This window comes from Anomalospiza imberbis, chromosome 2 (assembly GCF_031753505.1).
Source record: "Anomalospiza imberbis isolate Cuckoo-Finch-1a 21T00152 chromosome 2, ASM3175350v1, whole genome shotgun sequence".
NCBI classification, from domain to species: domain Eukaryota; kingdom Metazoa; phylum Chordata; class Aves; order Passeriformes; family Viduidae; genus Anomalospiza; species Anomalospiza imberbis.
Genome location: NC_089682.1, coordinates 107,754,646 through 107,775,547, shown reverse-complemented (window position 1 = coordinate 107,775,547; position 20,902 = coordinate 107,754,646). Strand labels below are relative to the sequence as shown.

Here is a 20,902-nt window from a genome sequence, read left to right as displayed (position 1 = left end):
ATGTTTTGTAGTAACCCATTCAATTGGAAGGTCACTCTAGTTTGACCTCTACCCTCTTAACTGTTCAATTTCTGTCTAGGAGTCTTTAAGTTCTCATTTTGATATTGAGAATTTTATAGGATGAGCTGAAGATTTTATATCAACACAGGTTGATATGCTAACCTTCATATACATTAAGCATTGTCAAATGGAAACTTGTAAATATTGTTTAGAGATGTCTGATCGCTAAAACACATTTAATTTGTACCTGTATCATTTTGCTTTTTTGGAACTCATTTGGTTGTCAAAGGATTCCTTAACATGTTGATTTGTAATCCTCCAGTTCCCAAGTACAGAGTGATTATTAGTAATTTACTGTAATCAGAGGAGTGGTTAGGCCCTTAAAGCAATTATGTTTTTTGGAAGAAAACTAGACCTTCTTTAGTACTTTTTCAAAAGAACATGTCTCAGAAATACATGATTCTGAATGATCTGGAGCTAACACAGCTAAATAATTTTTTTGTCCTCCTGGTGCAGTCAGTGCAGATTGAATGTAGTGTATAGCAGGGAGGAGCTTGTTGTTCCCATATAAATGAGTGCTTTGGCTTAGGGGTGTAGTATTTGCAATAGCAAATAGCTCGTAAGTCTGCATGCTTTCTGGTGCAGGGCCTTTTTCATAAACCAAGAGAAGGCAGGCATTAGTGTTGTCTCCTCCCTATAGCCTTACATTCCTCCCCTCCAGTCTCTGCCTTATGGAAAAAGACCTTTCCATAACCCAGGCTTAGATAAAGGCAGTTTGCAAAGGGTAGTTTGCTGCTCATATGTACAGTCTGGGCTTGTTCATATATTGATTTGTTCTGCTTTGGTATTTTAACCATTGGATTAAGACTTTTACCTACCTTGGGCTGTGTTTTAGCTCTCTTCAATGGGCGAAGTGCTGTCAATCAGACCTTTGTAAGAATTTTTCCGGCCTCCCATTTGTCCTGGTTCTCCCCAGGAGAGGTTAATATTTGCAGTAACCAGGAAAGGGCATGGCTAGTTCCCAGAGGTTATTCTCTACCAGCTTATATCATTTTCTGGGGACAGGGGAAGGGTTCTCTTGCAGTGGGGGTAGTGTGATGGTGGTTCTGATATTACTGGGGGCATGTGGTGAGCAACTGTGTGAACCGTTCACCTCTTTCTTGTACACTGTTATTAGTATTGCTGCTGTTACTGTGTTTTCTTATTTAATTGCTGTTTCCAGTAAATTGTTCCTCTCTCAGCCTGTAATCTTTATGCCTCCAGTTCTCCAGTGGAAGAGCAGAGGGCAATGAATGAGGGGCACATGGTTTGGAGTGTTTCAGTGGGGACACTAAATTGAGGAATACCTTTACTAAACCATGACACCATTTCACTTTGAGATATGATACTGAAGTGAATAATATCTCAGTGTGTCACTGCTTGTGCAGCGTGGTGGTTCATTACAGTTCAAGGAATCTCCTTAATGAAGCTGGAAACTTCCACTTTGCACCAAATTAATAAAAAGTCTGCTTGTTGGCAGACTTCTTTGCATTGTATACTATTCACATTTCTCCTGCTCCCTGTGGTTTCTTCCTACTCCTCATGTCCCCATAATTATTTCCCTTTCAAGCTCTATTTGCAATCACAGACTCTAAGCTGGGTTGAATGGGACCCACAAGGATCATCAAGTCCAACTCCTGGCCCTGCACAGGACACCCCAAGAGTCACACCATGTGCCTGAGAGCATTGTCCAAACGCTTCTTGAGCTCTGCCAGCCTGGCGCTGTGACCACTGCCCAACCATCCTCTGGGTGAAGAACCTTTTCCTAATATCCAGCCTAAACCTCCCCTGACACAACTCCAGGCCATTCCCTCAGTCCTGTCCCTGCTCACCACAGAGAAGGGATCAATCCCTGCCCCTTTCTCTTCCCCTCATGAGGATGTTCTAGACTGTGATGAGGATGCTTTTCATGGTGGTGTTACCATTTTGTTGATCCATGTCAATTTCAGTTGCTGTTTCGAAAATACTGTAGAAACCCGATGCTAAATTTATTCAAGATATAGTTGGAATAAAATTTTTTCTTAATTGGTTTTGAATTAGAATACCTCCCAGGGTCATTTCCAACCTCAGTTAGACTATAGTGTTTCTCTTTTCAAATTAAATTTTTTGTCTTCCTGTTTCTCCATAACCTAGCTAGTATTTTACAAGTAAGGTAATTTTCTAGACATTTGGAAGAACTGTCTAGTGCATGATAACTTGATGTTAACTGACCTGTTTTTCTCATACTCTCTTAAGGTGTAAGCTACTTTTATTTTGCTAGAGACATTTGCTATTATAAAGTCTTTGAAACTGCATGGAAAACCCTCTAATGAGGGTTCCTTCTAATGAGGCTTCCTTTTAATGATCTCTCAACTTTTGATACCATGTGTGTAATGTCAGGTTTCTGTAATCCTGCATTTCAGATGGGAATGAAGTGTGTTTCTGCACTAGAAACAGTTAACTTGAATGTATTTTTGGGGACTGCCTTCTGTGGTAATTCCCATGACTGTTTTTCCTTTCATGTTTGCAAGGATGTCTTTATCCAGCCTTAGTGAATGGAGCACTGCATTTCCCTCACTGACCTACTTCTCCTTTCCAAAGAGGGTAGGATAGGTAGGGAGATGTTGCTGTGCAAGGTTCTTGGTTATGTATGAAGTATCTCTGTCCTTCATAGTAGAAATTATGCCAAATTCTTCATCATGATCTGCTTTGTTCTCCCTGATGATAAAGCTGTTCATTATTAGCAGAACTGCCTTAAAACAATTGGTATTTCTCCCAGTACGAGAAATGGTCTAACTTCTGCCTTTCTGAATAGGGGACTGACAGGAACTGCTTGGATCACTGTCAGATATTGTTGGGTTTTTGGGGTCTTTTTATTGATGTGTTTGCATGTTATTATGTTTTCTCTAGGTTAGAAATGTAATGAGAAGCATATTGACATGCATTAGCTAGGCAGACATTAGGGAAAAATGCTATTAAGTCTGAAATATTTCTTGTGAAGTATCACTATAGCTTACAAATATTTTCTTGAGAAGAAAAATTTCATGGGGACAAATCTGAAGATGACATCTTGAATCTGTTTTTTACCTCTCTCCATGCTTTAATTTAGCTGGTTTTGACTCCATTGCAACAATTGGGATTCTGTAAGATCACTTTTTAATCCAGTTTTACAATTTGGTAAGTAAATACATTTCAGTGCTTTCAGTTTAGCAGAAATATAAAACTCACCAGCACTCTCTGACAGGGTGATACAGCACTCTTGTGATGTGGATTGGGACAGTCATTTTTTGCAAATTGCTTGCCTTTAAAAGTAGTTTTTAAAAATTAACATTTCTTCTCAGTCTCAGTTAAAGATATTTATGTATTTGTACAACAGATACTGTTGCAGTATGTGAGCTAGTGTCCTGTAGTGATAAATTCAGTCAGTACAGGTGTGAGTCACTGTAAAACCAAGAAATTGATGTATTTTAAATTTCATTCTATATTTTTGTTTTAGAGGTGGATGTTGATCTGAACTAGATAGTATTTTTCTTTTTTTTTTAATTCCTTTTGTGACTATTGATTATGTGCAATCAAGGACTAATAAATTCAGCTTTTGGCAGGTGGGAATTGACAGATCACTTTGCATGTAAGAAAGAAAGGGAAAAGTGAAGACAAGTCTTCAGCTCCCTTGTGGTTTGCCTGAACTGATAATAGCATTCTCTGACATACAGATTTGATTGAAAGAAGTGCGTATAGCATGCTGTTTTCTTTGCATGGCAGCAGTGATTTAAGAATTTCACCCTCATATTTTCCGTTTTTCATACTGAAGCTTTTTGTTTCAGACATTAAAAAGCACATGTAGGTCAAGTAAAGAAGTGTTTGCCAGTACGAACTCTGTGCTAAGCATTCTGGGAGACTGCTTTCTTGCAGCAGATGAGGATTCTTTGTGGCTGGCAGCACAAACTGCAGCAGTGTCTTTGCAGTTTCCTTTCATCTTTGATTATGTTCTAAGGATCTCTGAATATAGGAGCTCTTTCCATAACCCCTTGGAATATCTTTTCATCTCTCTGGTGGAGTGCAGCACATGCTGAAAGCCTCCTGTCTTCTACAGCTGAGGTATCCTTGCTTTTCATCGCTCTCTGATTTTTTGTCTTCAGCAGCTGGATTTTTGGCAGTATTTGGCTTAAGCAAATAGGATTACGTTTCAGTAGCTGATGGTTTCCAGTCGAGGAACATACTAAATGTGGGACATAATGAGGATTGTACAAAGAAATATTTCTGCAAAGCACAGGAAAATTACTCGAGTCGAGCAACGGAAGAAGACATTCTGCAAATGCAATCAGGGCTGCTAGAAATGCAAAATTCAACAGATTGGGAATGGGTTGCACGACAAGTGTGATTCTGTTTAAAGGCATTCGAACAGTCTTTGAGAGAAACTGTGGTTATATATGCAAACAGCAAGGGGAAAACAATGCCCTTGAATACACAGCATTCAGCTTGCCAGATGAAGATTCAGAAATATTGATTCATTCATTCCTGGTAAATAAAAACTTGTTTCATTAATAATTTTATCTGCTAATCGAAAGCTAAACTAAGCCAGAATAGCATGTTTATTTAACATCTGCTATGTACAGACATGGATATGTATCTTGTCCTGATATTGTAGGATGTTAGTGCATGTATGTGGCATGTTATGTATGTGTGCATGCAACTGTAATGTTAAAGCTTAAGATTCATATTCCTTATATAATTTAGATTTGTATTGATAGCTCTGAAGAGTTTCCACTCTGTAATTGTTGTGGAAGATTGTCTGCTCTTAGATCTTTCTAAACATACTCTTGGAATGTATTTGGCACTTGGACTGAGGAACAAGTGATGGTTATGTTATTTGAAAAAACTAAGGAAGGCATTGTTGAGGAAACAGTAACCCAGCATTTAAGGTTTATTTTTTTCGTATGGATTTGAGTGTATTTTTTTTCCTCTGAAATGGTTTAACTGTTCTATTTCTGTTTAACTTCCTGAAAGGGATACAGGAGCATTCTAGAAGGAAAAAAAAAAAAGAAATGGTTAAAGGGAGCAATTACTGTTTCCTGAACCTGCTTTGCTCTGAAAGGCTTTTTAGGTGTTTCCTGATGTAAAGAAACCAGGCTTTAAAGTGAGACTGTGGTCTTCTTACCCCCCAGGTTCATGACGTGTGTGTGCGTCAGGTGTATTACATTTAGGCTTGAAGGGGTGGAATTGTAAGAGCTGACTAATGTGCATAGCTTGCTTCACAGTTGGGCTAGTTAAGGATTTAAATATTAATTGAAAGCAATTTGAGTTTACTTGCTAATTGCTTTGTCACTGGCTCGGTAGTTGGGATGAGAGGGGCGTGGTACACTGAAATAGCTGGACAGATTTTGAGCTTGTTATCTTGCTGGCATACCCATGCTGTGCAACTGCAGCTATGGGAAGTCTTTAGAAATTTCATAAAGCTTTTGTTGCCTGTGTGCTGTTCAGATCCTTTTTTTGCTGAACTGAAATTTAAGGGAAAAAAACGTGTGAATCCATCTATATACATGTGTGTATATGTATGCACACATATGTATATTTCTATACATGGATACACACACAAGCTTCTAGGAGAGACCACAGAATAATCTGAACGGTCTTCAAATGCTTTAAATAACTTATAGTATGTATATTACCCTTCATGATAGCATTGCATTTGCTTAATATAGTTTGATATTACAAATAAAATGGCTTCCTCTGGGTATTAGAAGCCTTTTTGCACTGTTAGCCATTTTTAAGTTAGCCTCATACAGAATATTGTTAGAAATTTGTTAAATTCTGTGTAATGAGTACTTTCAATTACTTTGGTAACCCATTGAATTTAAGACCAAACACCCTTACTGGCCTGGAATTCTACATATAGTTAGGCAAGTGAATGAAGAAATACTTCTTTTTTTTAATGCAATATACTTCCTGAATCTTGGAGTATGCAGTGAAATTTTTTCTGGTATATATTTCTTCTTTGTTTCACATGGTACTGTTCCAGCAATAATTTTTCTTAAATTTAGTCCTACACAATTGGTATGAACTGGCAAGATTAAGCACAACATGTGCTTAATCTGCCATTTACAACTGAAGTTCTGCATCTGTCTCTTAGGGGGTTGGATTTTTTTCCAACTCCAAAATGTCTAGATGCTTTTAAATAATGATCATATTTTTTTTTTAATTTTCCTGTATGGCTTTGTTATCTTGGTTTAACTGGAAGTAGTGCATTAAGATAAGATATTTTCTGGGGGAAAACACCTGTATGTTAGTATGGAGGAGTGTGTAGAATCAAGGAGTCCAAGTGACTCCCCGTTGATTGTAATGGATCAGTGTAGTCCCAGAAGAATAAAAGTCAGAGTTTTACAAGAAAGAAACCAGGACTTTGTTTAAAGGTCATGCTCTTGATAATCAGAGCTGGCACTGGTTATTGCTTTCTGAGGTGTTGTCTGAGGCTGGGGAGCGGTTGCTACAGATTTAGCCCTGAAGATTGGGAAGTGGGATTCTCTGAAGAATGGGAAGAAGGGGAAAGATACTGCAATCCTGGCAACCCGTGACAAGTGATTTTATGGAAATCCTCAAAGTATATGACTTACATCTCTTAAATTACATAATGTCTGTAGAGTTTACTATGAAAGCTAGCTTGTCTAGCTCTTTCCCTTCCAAAGTGGTGTCTTTCAGGGGGAGAAATTGTGTTGCTCCTCGTCAAGAAACTGTGCGTGTAGGTGAAGGCTCCAGGAATCTCATCTCTGGAGAGAACCGGTATGGCCAAGACCAGGAGAGACACCAAAAGCAGTGTCACTTGCTTGTGTTGTTTTTTATTTTGGTGATTGTTGCAACAGATGCAAGTGGGTGTGTGGTTTCACCTCTTTGTCTGTGCTGTAGCATATCTGAGCTGCAATGTCTTATCTTAGCCTATTTGGCTGTACCTCCTATCACGTCTGTTTAGCCACTTTGGATCAAATATCTCCTGATACAGAGCTATTGTCAAAACACCAGTGAATTTCAGGGAGTCTTTTCATTTAACAACACATTGATCCTCTTGTAAAATCGACGTTGAAAACCTGAAAATTTCTAATGAAAATGAAACTGTCAGGAAGTAGCTCCACTTGAAGAAAAAATCAGCTCCTCTGAGAAGAAAGTAAGGAGTCAGAGGCAGCTGATTTAGCACATGTTTTTCTTATTTACCCTTTAACCCAGATGTCAGGAGGTTAAATCTAAAGTGTAGTTAAATCTAATTACAGTTTTATCTTAAGAGGACCTGCTCTTTTGATTGCTTGAAGGACAGATAAAACGAAGCCCATGTGAGAATGTCTTCTCAGGAGTACAGTTTATTTCTGTCCATCTCATGTCATTCAGACTTGCAATGAAAATGGCATAGCTTAGCTTCAGGAATATTTCTAACCTATCTCTTTGCATTGCTAGAACATGGGGTCTCGTAGGGTCTTTAGGTCCACATGGATAAGGATCTTTATTTTAATAAAAGATTATAAATTTAGTTTGAGATGCTGTTAAAAGTAGCACCGAAATTAATGAAATTATATTTTCCCCAAATGCCCATCTTTGGCATATTTCGTTTTGGCAAGTGTTGAGGAAACATTTTAATGTGCTTAATTTTGTAGTAAGTTGAAGGATATAGTTTCAGAATACTAGCTTGAATGCTTATTTACTTTACTTAATTTCTCTCAATTTTCCTGTGATTTAAAAAAAATTCATCATCAGAACAATATTGCATGTTATTTCTTTTTATACTCAAATTCTTTTTTTGTTTGTTTGGTTTTTTGGTTTTGGGGTATTTTTGTTATCACTGTATAAGCAAACATTATCTCAGAGTCAAATGTTAATGTACAAATTAGGTCCTAAACGCCTGTTTTGGGTGGTTGATAAAGGTGGAAAATGAGCAAGGGTAAATGATATGATGATTACAGAACTAGCAAAATTTAGAAAGTTTGAGGCTTGCTAACAAGCCCCTTGAAGTATTGGGTGATGGAAGAAGCTGGGATGAGTGAGCTACCAGCACCTGTGGAAGTGCTAGAAAATTGAAGTGAGACAGACTGCGCTGAAGGATGTTAATTTTTTTTTACATATTTGTCAGAAAATTGCAGATAACAACTCCTTTTTTTCCGTGCTTGAAATGCTTTCTGCTCAGTTTGCTTCTAATGGCCTATCCAGCGCTGCCATTTCTCTCGTTAAGCTTCAGAACCATGTAGTTTGGTAAAAGTACTTAAAGTAGTATGATAGCTGTAGCTTGTGGAAGATGGGGCCTAATAATTTTAAGTAGTCTTTAAATTTGTTATGTTTGATGTTGAAAATATCCGTTACTTAAATTGCCCTTACACAATTTCTGAAAAGAAATGTGAGGTGTTTTGAAACAGTACGTGTGCAGCTTTTAATAGGGTAGATTTAGGTGTTGGCTGGAAACAGAACCTGCTACATTTCAGTAGCTGCAGTGTCTTAGTCTGTGTCACCAGTTGACTTGACAGCAGCGTCATCATTAGGTGTTCTGAGTTTTTTGCTGTCTGCTTTTCCTCTGCTGCTCATGAGTCATTTGGTTTATTAATAAACTTATGACATCTTTTAAGATACACCAAAGTCTGGGCATGTGGGAAGATTGACTAATGACAGCAGTGAGCGACATCATTCTGGAAATAACTCCAGAGGAGATTCTCAAGTTACAGATATTTTGATTTCAGAATAAACTATATACGTATAATTTTTTAAAAATATTCTTCTTAATTTAATGTGTTGTGTTTGAAATAAACCTTAAAGCCTTCATTTACTGAACAGCTTATGTTAAGGTGTGTTCTTGCTGTCTGAATTTGCAAATTAATATCAGCTTGTTTATATGAGGTAGAAAGGTTTAGTAGAAATAAAGTAGAAATACAAAAAAGGAGAGAGTTCTGAGGAAGCAATTGTGCTGACTAAGTGGAAGTTGTTTTATTTTAATATGCTCAAACAGCTTATGCAGCAATTCTGTGATGGTGTGCAGACAATTTGTATGAGTTAGTCTGTTGTTACACTCTCATAACTTGCTTCAACTTGTAACTGTATTACGAGTGGCTTTTATTCATCAGCAAGGGGAGCATTAGGCTTCATTAGGCCTCTTAATGAGGAAGAAACAGATATGTATGAGTACAGCATCTAACTGTGGCATGGGGTTTTTCATGGGTCACTTGAATTAGAGCCCTTCTTTTATCTCCTTTCGTCTTACTGCTCTGGCTGAATAAAAACCTGGCGTCTGATGTACTGACTTGTACTTTTGGCTAAATCTCGTGATGGTTTCTGTAGACTTCTTTTGCTTTGACCTTTCATTAGATTCCTTTGGGAAGAATGCTCAAATCTCCATCTCCTCATATCCCTTTGTCCTGTCATCAGGGGAAATTGCAGCACATATTCACCAAGTGCGTAGTACCTACATCAAATACACATCTTTGAAAGATGCATGAGAGGACTATCAGAAACGGGTTGGCAAGCACTCAGTGCACTGGCATGCAGAAGATAAGGTTAAGCATTTTATCTTCAGGAAAAATATCTTCAGGCCTGGGGATAAAATCAGGATAGTTGGTCAAGTCTACATGCGTAAACCATTGTTCATCCGTGACAATATATGTTGGAGTAGCACAGAAAGATAGCCAACCCAAAAATATGGCACCAGTTTACATCCAGGTGGAAAACATGTTCCCTTTGAATTTAGCAGAAGGGTATCTTGTGCTGAAAGAAGTCAAAAGTATGGAGCTAAAAAAACTGCAAAGAGCAACACAACCCCATCAAACAAACAAAAAAACCCACCCCAAACAGAAACTGACCAACCAAAAAAAAAAACCAACCCCAAAAATAGCCCAAACCACCCTAAAAACCCCATTAAAACAACCTCCTGAAACCTCCCTCTAAAGTTTTATATGGATTTAAGGACTGAGAAGAAGACTTCTCTGGTGGAGAGCTGCACAGGTGGGATTTTAAGACTAGAGTCTAGACTTCATGAGCATATGGAAAGGAGTTCACATCTCTGCTCCTCTTTCTCAATTAACACTTCTATCCACCTGCTTTAGGAGCAGCCTGAAGTGCTCATTTGACTCATCTATAGATGTATGTACCCTATTCTGTCATGAAATTAAATGCAACTAAATCATAGGATCATGAAATCCTTTGGTTTGGAAGGGACATCTTCCACTAGCAGGTTGTTTGGAGCCCCATCAAAGAACCTGGCCTTGAACACCTTCAGGCACCTTCCCGCACAGCGGGAAGTCACCTCCCCTTACCCTCCCCTCCCCTCATCCTCAAGCTTGCTTGGCTCAGAACTACTTCCATTTGAGAGATCTTCAGACTTGGGAGTTTGATCCACTTTTTGTGTGTCTGTTCTGTTCTGTTAGTTTCTGATAGTCATAAGGTCCCGTCCAGTTAGGAAAAAAGCCATCTTTAGTGCAATACTGTTCTCACAGTCAGTCTGCTTGTGCATGTCCTGTCTGTAAGGGCATATGTCAGAACCATAGTTAATTCAGAAGTGCAGTTTTAATCTTGACATCTCCTATTTGTTTGATTTGTTTTCTTTTATTTTTTCCTCTGGGACCTGAAGGAAGTCTGGTTTTGCCAGAAAACAGATTCCTACTAAGATGGTATGAAATTAATTGCATCACAAGTTGATGCTTCATAGATAATGGTATGCAGATATGTGACAGGGACAAAAATTAATCTGTATTTTGTTTAGCTCTGCTGTGATTTTACACTTGTTTTGGTTTTTATTTGTCACAGTGTAAGAGTGCCCAAACTAAGCTACTGTATAATGAGATATGCCATGTCTGTGTTGCCAACTTTAGCCAAATTCTTATTCTGTGAAATAAAGCTTTTAAAAATGCATTGTGCAGAATGACTATGGATCCAATAGAGACACTCACTGGCAGACTCCTTTAACTTTATACTGCTACTGAAAGAAAGTGTTTTTTATTACAGCTTCTTGAGTGGTAGTACAGACCTGTACATTGGTGTTACTTTTTTGTATTGATGCAACCTACTCATGATTGAGATCTTTTCTGTGTGGTATCTCAGCATCTCTGTCCTATCCAGGCTAATTAACTCTCTCCCTAAAAATAGTGTTTTGAGAGTAATTTTCCCTGCAATACAAAATTTAAGATTGTATCATTCATACTGTTTTAAAGATACCTCTACAAAGAGTGGTTGTTGTTCTCCCTGCTATGAAATAGGCTTATTTCTTGCTTTGCCAAAGAAAGTGGACGTGAAAAGTTGCATAATGTGTAGCACACTCCTATCTGTGTCTTACACATTTTCTTTTCTCATCCCTGTTTCCAATTGAGAGTGTTTTCCTTATTGGGGGAACTGCAGATTACATGTTTCCAGTGTTTGCCATAGAAGGAGTCTTCCTGAGTTTTGTGTGACTTTTTCTGTTTCATCTGAGTGTAGCATGGATGGCAGGGAATTGCCAGGTGAATTGCATGCTGCATTCCATCTGTTATCAGCTTTTTCTTGAACTTGTGAATATGTTCTTCCAGGGAAGCCCTTATCTGTTGGTCACTTATGAAACTTGGCAGCATTAAGATAGGTATAGCTGCAACACTGAATCTTCCATTGACTTGTGAAATGTTAGACTTGAATACAGCTGCAAGGCAGGCTGCCAAGTGTGGGAGGGCAGTGCTGGAATATCTTGTACTAATACAGATGAGAGCAAGAAGTACTGGCTTTTGATAAAGGTTCTTGTCACTCCACTAAAGTATGTCCATATTTTCAGATGAGCTACTGCCTTAAAATCCAGCCCAAACCAAAAACCAACCAACCAAAAAAACCCAACCCCCAAAGCCCTAGCAAAACAAAGCATCAGCCCCCCTCCAGTTACCTGTCCTCCTCATTTTTGAATTATTTGTTAAGAGATGCTGCGAGTTGCCAGGGAATTTAGAAACACAAAGTAGAGAGTGTAGCCATAGAGCATACAACGGGAGTAGGGTTTTAGCAAATAATATCAAATCCTTCTATTTCCCCATATACAGGACGTGCAAACCTACAGTAATATTATTCCTTCTTCTCTTGTTCTAAGTCCCCCCCCCAACTTCTATAAGTTAACAACAGTTCTTTCCCTAGAACAGCTTACAGAGGCAAGTTTGGTGCCTGTAATTGTAGCTAGTAGGTTTAGTGACCTTAATGCAGACTTTAAGTAGGACTTGAAGCAAAAGAAGGGCCATCAAACAAAACTACTCAGATTTTAGGCTATTCCTACAGGGAGGCTGGGTAGTCATCTTTTCTTCCATTAAAGTTCAGAGGAGGTTCTCATATGCTGCCTGTTCCCTTACCATCACTCACCTTCTGTTATGTGATGTTGTGCATCAGCTAAGTAAGTTCTTGAAGTGAAAAGTGATTTGAAGGAATAAGAGTGTATGTGATGAACTTGTCTTTTGGGCAGCAAATTAGCTGGATGAATCACTGGGGTATGCCAGAGCTACTGAGAATTTTGTTACATATGTAATTTTGTAATTACTTAAGCTGTTCCTTAGGAGTATATGATGCAAGAAGAGAGACAAATCTTTGGTTGTTGGAAGTCGTGTGAAAACTACGGTTGCTAAAAGTACCACGTGAAGTCCTTCAAGCCACAGTGTTTGTAAAAAGATGAATTGCATTGTTTCCATTATAATGCTAGTTATTTTGCAGATAGGTCTCTAGCTAGTAATTTCCTGTAGTTTTGAGAGCCATGTTGGAAATGCAGTCAGTTTTTGTACAGTGCCATTTTTTTGTGTGTGCACTATATTCCTGGATTTTCTGTTGATCATTATTGAGGTAACTAACTGACTGATGCAACAAATTGAGTTCTATTTTTTGTTACTTTTTTCTTTTTAATTACAGTTAAGGAGGTTAAAACTACATGTCATGACATGTAACAAGATGATAAAAGTTGCATCATGTCTTAAAGTTCTGCTTTTTGTCTTTCACTTTTTGAATTTTACTGTGTTTTTGGTAAATAGTTTCAATACACTAATAAAGTAGCTTAAATATTTTGACTGTGTGATGCCTGGATAAACAATATCTCTTGGGATTTTGTTTGTTTGGTTTGCTTTGATATTTTTGCAGTGTTTTTTTTTTTTGTGTGTTTTTTTTTGTTTTGTTTTGTTTTTTTGTTTTTTTTTTTTTTTTTTTTTTTTGTTTTGTTTTGTTTTTTCCCCCCAAGTGTTTTTAAATTAATTAAGTTCTTGAGGTAATCACTAAGTCCTTAACAGAAAATAAATGTTGGAAGTACACATCGATTTGGCAGTTAAGGTCTGTTTCATGCAGGATATGGTTCCAGAGGCACTGCTTCACACTTCTGTTTTTCTTAAATGAAAGAATCTCTTCTAACAGTGTATCTGTGAGTGAAGTGCAAGCTAGAAATTACATGAGTCATTCATAAGGAAAAATTGCTTCTGTACCTTTAAACTGATGTTATAAGAATGTTAGCCTGCTGGCTTTCTTTTTGTGCCTCATCACATTTTGAGAAGAATAGGAAGAATGGCAGGCAAAGAAAATCACATTTATACTGAATTAAAGTATAAATGCATTCAGGAGACGTACCTGACCAAGGTAAAGTAATGTTGCCATTTAGAAGAAGAATCCTTTGTTAAATTAAGTACAAGAAATACTACTTACAGTGTATAAAATTTTTAAGTCTTTATTAGTATGAGTGTTCACAAATGCCTTCTGCATAATTAGGTTGTGCATTTCTGGTTGCAGTTAAGTATAATTGCAGACCATCTCAATGAAACAAATTCCTGTTTGGCAGCTGCATCCTCAAGTAATGGTGTAATTTAGTCTAAGCTGTTCTGTGCTTCCGTTCTCTGAAAACAAAGGGGGCTGGTGCAAAATAAAAAGTGCAACTAAATGTTCTTGAACTATTGTGTACCTTGGTTTACACAGGAAGATCTGTTTTGTAAATTTGACTAAACTGCTGGTTTCCTTCTTAACTCTTAATGAAGCTTCATAAAGTACTGTTTTCTGGAGTTTGGTTTCTTAGTATCAGAGAGGCAGCTTAAAAAGTACGTGGATTGAACTTGTATTTCCTAGAGAAAAAGTCAGAAACATAATCATTATTATCTGCACTAAAATGTTATTATTTCTTTCAGTCCGCTCTTTAGAAATGTAGTTGCATTGTGGACTCAATTTCAGACTTGTTAGACTCAATTTCATGAGTGCAGGCTGAAATAGGATTATGTTACACAAGTGTGAGAGTGGAGAGAAGAGGAAGAGAAAGGTAGATCAAAGTCTTATGTTAGGTCTGAAGAATAAGAAACCTGTGCCTCAAGTTGTGCCTTCTTAAAAATACTAGCAATAAGTAGGATAGTTGTGCTTCTCCACAACTTCATCTGCTTTCTGCAGTTTAAGGTCATTTTCTCTTCTATTAGAGAATAGATAAAAGTTAATGCCAAGTTAAATTTAGGATGTGAAGTATATTGAACTGAGATAAATAACTGTCCCAAGAGAACTGAGATTTGAATGAAGGTGATGGCTTCGTTTCCACAGCTGTCTGGTTCCTTAGTAGACAGAGAGTCTAAAATAAGGATGTGTTTCTCTGGGGAGTTGGCTTTTCTCTCAGATGTATTTTTGCTTGGTAAATTCAGCTACTGAGGTTTGTGAGCTTGGAGGTTGCAACTCATTAGTGCTGAAAAGAAACAAAGGGAAAACCAAAATATTTCTCTCAAAACCTGGAGAAACTGGTCATCACCATTCACTTTTTCTTTTCCCCAGGAGGAATTTAGCTAAAACCAGTGTGTGGGGAAGTTGGAATAGTCAAATCTTAAAAATTTCCAAAAATGTCAGCTAGGTTGCATACAAAATTCCTTTGCAATTGCACAGTAATGATTCCAATAGATCTGCTGCTTCTAATTTTGCCACGGTATGCGTGTGCTGAACAGTGGCTGTAAGTAGGGGTATGGTAAGAGAGTGGGTTGGGTTAAAAAAGCAAAGTTGAAGCATGACTTGTCACCTGCCAGGGGAGGTGGTGGAGTCACCATCCTGGGATGTGTTTAAAAACAGACTGGATGTGGTACTCAGTGCCATGGTTTAGTTGAGGTGATCATGGGTTGGACTCAATGATCTTGAAGGTCTCTTCCAACCTTGTGATTCTGTGATTGAGTTTATGTTGTGATTAAGGACTGGAATGAAGAGGGCAACCACTGAGCACTGTTGTAGCCTGGATAGCTTGAGACCAAGAGACACTTTGGCAAGCTGTTCACAAGACAAGGCTGGCACCCTGCAGGGTTTTGTACTGGCCAAAGGCAGCAAGTGATGGCTGGCTGTTCTTCGTGGCTGCAGAAGGTTCTCCCAAGTGTCTTCTCTCAAAATGTTTGAAGATTTTGTTGCATTGTCTTCTCTGTGTTTTTGGATGCTGATCAGTCATGGACACCTGCAGTGTTGAAGGGTTGTGAAGAGTAAGGAATGAGCACAAATAATGTGCAATACAGGAGTGAACTAACTGGCTGAAGAGAGGAAAGAGGCAGAGGGATACTGGTACTTGAAGAGTTAAGTTTTTTTGTATTTTATTTTGAGTTAGTATCTTTGTAGAATATGTTAGATTTTTACTGTGAAGGCAACTTGGTATTAAGTGGAACTTTTAATACAGATTCAGCACTAAGACAGAAAAGGTCATGCCCCCTCTACCCCCCCCAAAAAAAGTGTATCTGTTCAGGGAGAATATCCTTGGTTAGAGTGTCCTTGGTGGATTGTTGGTAGCACCTGAGTAAGTGACATTAGTGCAAAAAAAAATTAAAAAGCACAATACTTAGGGTTTTATACTTCTAAGAAGACACAGTTGTCAATAAGTGACTAATTCTTACACTAAAAATATTTTTGAATTATTGAAATCTTGATTTTATACATGCTGTAAAAGACTCTGCCTGTTTTACCTAGTAATTCTAGATATGCACATTCTCTTTTGTGTTTGGCTCATAACCTTAAGGCGTTAAAATGGATCCACCTTTTTTTTTTTTTTCCTTCCCCAGAGGAATACAGCATGTTTAGGGGCTGGCCTTTGTCTGTCATGCATTCCCACCATAACAGATTTAGCAAACTGCAGCTGAGAAGTTAGACTAGTTTGTACTTTGTGCTGCTTGTGCCAGGGAAAAAGCTTTTGTTTTCACTGAATCACTGGCATGTCGATTACTTTGATGCCAGAAAGCATCCAGTTTTGCTGCTGTCTGTATTTTCAATGAAAGAATGCAGGCAAGAACAAACAGAAATCCTAAGAAAGAGCTTACTAGAGAATCTCCACAGAAGGGCAGGGATGCAGGTCCTTGTGAAGTGCAAGCGGAGAATCCTGTGGCTGTGCTGGTAAGAATTCTTTAAACAAGCTGTCTCTTCCCTTTAATAATTCCAGTTCTCTCTGTCAATGAAAAACTTCTGCTGCTGGTGAGAAGTTCAAGCGTTCTTATTTGTGAATAATTTGCATTTAAGATTTAGGTTTGATTCTCTGTGTGTTCTCTGCCTTTTTAATTGGTTTTTGCTGTACTGGTTTACCAGATCTTGGGTTCTCTTTGAGTGTGACTTTGGAATTTGGCGTTCAGACTAACTGCTTTTCAGTCTCTTCTGTCTAGCATGTTTATACAGCTCTTTGAACCTAGCATGAAAAGTGCATATGCTTTAAAACTCTTGCTAGCATGTCTGTTTTTTAATTGCCCAGCATATCTTCCAATTAATGTGTCTATGAACTTCCTAAAGTGTGTGTGTAACAGTTAAATTTTACTTAAATGATCAAAGAACTATCTAAATAATTAATGACTACTTCTGTTAAAGAATCTACCTATCTGTTAAAGGACTTATTTTTCAATTCTTTCAATGCACATTATTGAGGAATTTAAAGTTTTAAAATAGTTTCCAGTGAAGGAAAAGGGAAATTTTCTGTATGTGGGAGAAATAGTCAAATAAGAACTATTTTGTCTGAAACACTACTAGACACTTAGTTCTGTTGGAACTTTAATAATATAGCAAGAGAACATAGAGAACTAGAGCAAGAGAGCAAGAACTGTAATGAATGCACCAACTCTCTTCAGAGGAGAATTGGTAAACTAGTACTTACATATCAGTAGAAAGAAGTACTTTGATAGATCTTACTAAAATTTCAACTTTATTTAGTATTATTTAGTGCTTAATTGCTGTTGCTGATGGTCCTCTCTTTATTTATCTGCCTGTAGTTGAAGTTACTTGGGTGATTGTCAAATTATAGTGTCCCCCTTCCCTCTTATTTGAGCTTCACACTATGTCTTTAAGAATTGAACTAAAACATTTTGCCCATCTGTATTTAGTAATATTAATCTATGACTTCTTGGAAATTCTTACTGTATATAACTGAAAGCTTACGTGTGTGCTAGTAAGGCAAACTTTCTTTTCCTTGTCACTGGGTTTTTTGGTTTTGTTCTATTCAGAGAGTTGTTAGTATAATGTGGTTTTTTTTGTTTTTTTTTTTGGATGGGTGTGTTCTGATTTCTGGTCCAGATTTTCATCAGTACAATATGAGCTAATCTTCTGTGTGCTTTCCTGCCTTTGGAATGTTTAACTTTATTTAGAATTGTTTTTATTCCCCCATGAATACTCAGAGAGGATATTAGTGTTTCTGCAGATACTTAGAGTACTGCAGCTAATCAGCAAGGGACATGTACTTATTTAAGAAGAAAAAAGTATGAAACAATACTATGTTTACTTATCACCATTTAAGTACCTCCTTATAATTTTTCAAATACTGCTTAATTTCATGTCCATGGAATAATACACCTCCAGTGTCTGCACTCATTTTTTCACTTTTGGATGAAGTGCATACATTCAACACAAAGGTCAATATTTAAAGGGAAGAACATTTAGGTTTTGCATAGGTCAGATTAAAAATGTCTTCACTGTCATTTCAGTTACTATTTTGTTCCTAATCTCTTTATATATATATATATATATATATACACACACACACACACACACAAATGTATTTATAGCATAATTATAGATCCCTTTTGTCTAGTTATTGGGGAAGGCTAGATGAAGTAGTGCAAGTAACCTGCAGCAAATGTGCTGCCAGGCACAAAGCAAAAAGTAGGGTGATATGTTTCATTTGACATTAACATTTGGGTCCATTTTTATTTCATTGGGCTGTGATGTTGCAGTAAATTTTTACTAGCACAGTGAAGGTAGGTACCCTGTTGTTGGTGCAGGGTGCAGTGAGGTAATAACTGAGACTGACAAATTAGATAGTTGCTGTAACAAAATCTAAACAGCAGAATTTGTTTCCTGGGTTAAAAACCTGGGAATTGTATTAGATAGCAATCCTCAAAAGTATATGAAACAGTAGGCTTCTGGTTTACTCTAGTAATACCTCTCATTTACTATTGTCCAAAATATTCTTTCAAGTGTGGATGTATTCCTTTTGTGCAAATATGATGTGGTTTGCCTAGCATTCAATTTAGGTATTCTTTATAAAGATGAGATAGACTCAGCTGTCAGGAAGTAACAGGTTTTTTTGTCATATTAATTTATGTCATATTCATTTAATTTTTTTTAAACGTAGTTCATGAGAGTCTATTGGAGTATTGAGGGAACTGGGTATCTATAACTGGAAGCATCCCATGTGTTCTTGAAATAATGTTATTTGATTGAGTGCTGTGCCTGAATTAACTTTTCCTAATTAGGTGGGTGGGTTCACAGAAAGAGTAATCTGCTGCTTTCAGTGCCAGTATGTCAGTGTGTGTGCTCTTTTGTGTCCCTGTGATTTGAATTACATTGTGTCATAACTTTGCTCTTGAGGTTAACAAGCAAGAAGAGCCCGTGTAAAAAGCATTTAGATTTTTCCAGGTGGTGCCTCAAAACCCTGCTTGGGATGAGCTGCTGTTGTGCTAGTTGTTGTGGAAGTTTACTGGATGAGTATTCCTCCTGTCCAGCTGCATTTTGATAGTCACAGGTAGTAACTGCTTATCAAAACAGATGATGTTTCTGGGAAGCTGGATCTTTTGGAGGTCATCTTTCAACTTGGAAACTTGCTGGCAGTATAAAATGTAATAGTTAAAAGTAAGCTCTAGGATACAAATAATTTCTTGAATTAATTTTTAAAACCTCAAGCTGGCAATTTATTTTATGTTTATTGTGGGACAGTATGATACATGGAGCTGTTACCCATGTTTAGTATTAAATAATCTTACTGTATGTCCACAGTGGCTTTCCTCAGGCCACTATTAAGAAATACGTAACACCTATTCTCTATTTATATGCTGCTTCCTGCTAGTGCTTGTAGCTCCATTTACTCCTTATGGGAACTTGTTAATTTGCAGGTGTATAAGCCAAACATGTTTTTATAAGGTAAATCATGTTTTTTAGCAGGTGGGTAGCAATATTCAGTGTGCTTAGCCTTACCATCTATTGTTTTCTGAGAAGGGAATTGGACAATAACAATTGTCCCAATTTAAGCATGCAAGAAAAACATGTCCTGTGGGGTTTTTTTTCCCTGTAATGTGTAATGTAGGTAATCACCAAACTCTTAGCTTAAAATTTATTTTATCTGATGAATTTTGACACCGCTTGTCCAAAAAAAAAAAAAAGTATGTGTGTGTATATATATATATATATATATATATATATATATATATATATACACACTGTATTCTGACAAATTAAAATGCTTGCTGTGTGGGTGTCATGACTGCTGTTTTGAAATATTTTCTATTTCTGATAAGTTTCCATGCTTATAATACTCAGGCAAAACCCAAAGTGGTACAGCAGAAAATTTGCTCTTTTATCTTTCAAAAATATAGCCTTGGCTGGCTCGAGACCAGCCATGAATGCCTATGCTCTTAGAATTTTCTTAGATTACAGAAATAAAAATGTTGTTGGCTGCAGATAAATAGGAAAAGTTAAGCCTTGTAAAGTCTGACTTTTAGTGCCTATAAACTTGATGTTGCAGTTTTAGCTGGGCTGGGTTTTATCTGTGTCTGCTGGTCCATAGGTTGTATTTAACAATCGTGTAACTACCCATCATATTTTCTTTTATATTACATGAAATAATAGACCAGATTTTTTTTTTTTTTAGTGTAGAAGAGCCTGAGAGAGAATCTGCTTCCTTGTGCTGTTTCATATCTGGCTAAATGCCAGTATCAGTGTGTTGTTTATTGTTTTCTTTTTTCATATCTGGTCCAAACTGATAAAACATCCTCTTCCTTTTGAATCTGACAAATGACTAAGAAAGAAATGAGTAACATTTAGGAGAAACCCAAGGAAGCAAATTCTTCATTAATTTTTACATAAATTATATTTCTGCACATCAAGTACCTCACTGATTAAATAGGAAAAGTCAGCTCTGGTGAACTTTAGATTCTTTAAAAACTTCTCATGAGGGAGGATTTTTCTTTTAAAGGATTTTTCTTTTTAATCTTGTGTTTACAGCATGCAAACAAAATGTAAGCAAAGCTTATATTCTTTTAAGATTCCTTTTCATGAATTTTATAGTTGTGGTAAGCCAGTTTTGTGACTACAGGGCAAAGAGAGGCATTTGCAATTAATTGGACGATTTTTAAAGCTGCATTTTTAAGTTTTGAATTAGCTGTGCTAGACAAGTGTGTGTGTGTGTATTTGCATGCCCACGAAATAATTTTAGTTGCATTTTCTTTAAAAGTAATCCTTTTCCTCTGGTTTTGCGGGTGAAATGGGAGAAGCCAGAGCTAGCTTTCTTCCAGTCTTCACCTGTCGCCTTCCCAAGAGAATTAACAGGAGGGTGGACATAGCTCTTCAGCACCAGGGAGAAGTGGATGAGAGTGCTGATCATGTACAGCTCCATGTAAAAATCCATTACCCATTCGAGATGACAGCTTTCCCTTGCTACCAGGCTGTGGAATCGGGGCTGTGATCTCTCCACTCGCTAGTTCAGATACTAGCT

At 37.3% G+C, this 20,902-nt stretch overlaps 1 protein-coding gene across 14 annotated transcripts in view; it reads left to right on the top strand.

Annotated features, from left to right (window-relative positions):
• Positions 1-20,902, top strand: part of DOCK9 (dedicator of cytokinesis 9) — a 112,902-nt gene that overhangs the window by 13,742 nt on the left and 78,258 nt on the right. For 5 of the 14 annotated variants that reach the window (XM_068182490.1, XM_068182491.1, XM_068182493.1 and 2 more), the window contains exon 1: positions 16,044-16,329. The exons of 4 other annotated variants lie outside the window; for them this stretch is intronic. In XM_068182490.1, coding sequence (XP_068038591.1) covers positions 16,216-16,329 — 114 coding nt within the window. In that variant the 5' untranslated portion in view covers positions 16,044-16,215. Of the gene's footprint in view, positions 1-3,922; positions 4,540-16,043; positions 16,330-20,902 lie in introns of those variants that run through there. 5 more of the 14 variants (XM_068182486.1, XM_068182484.1, XM_068182481.1 and 2 more) reach the window with 2 other exon arrangements.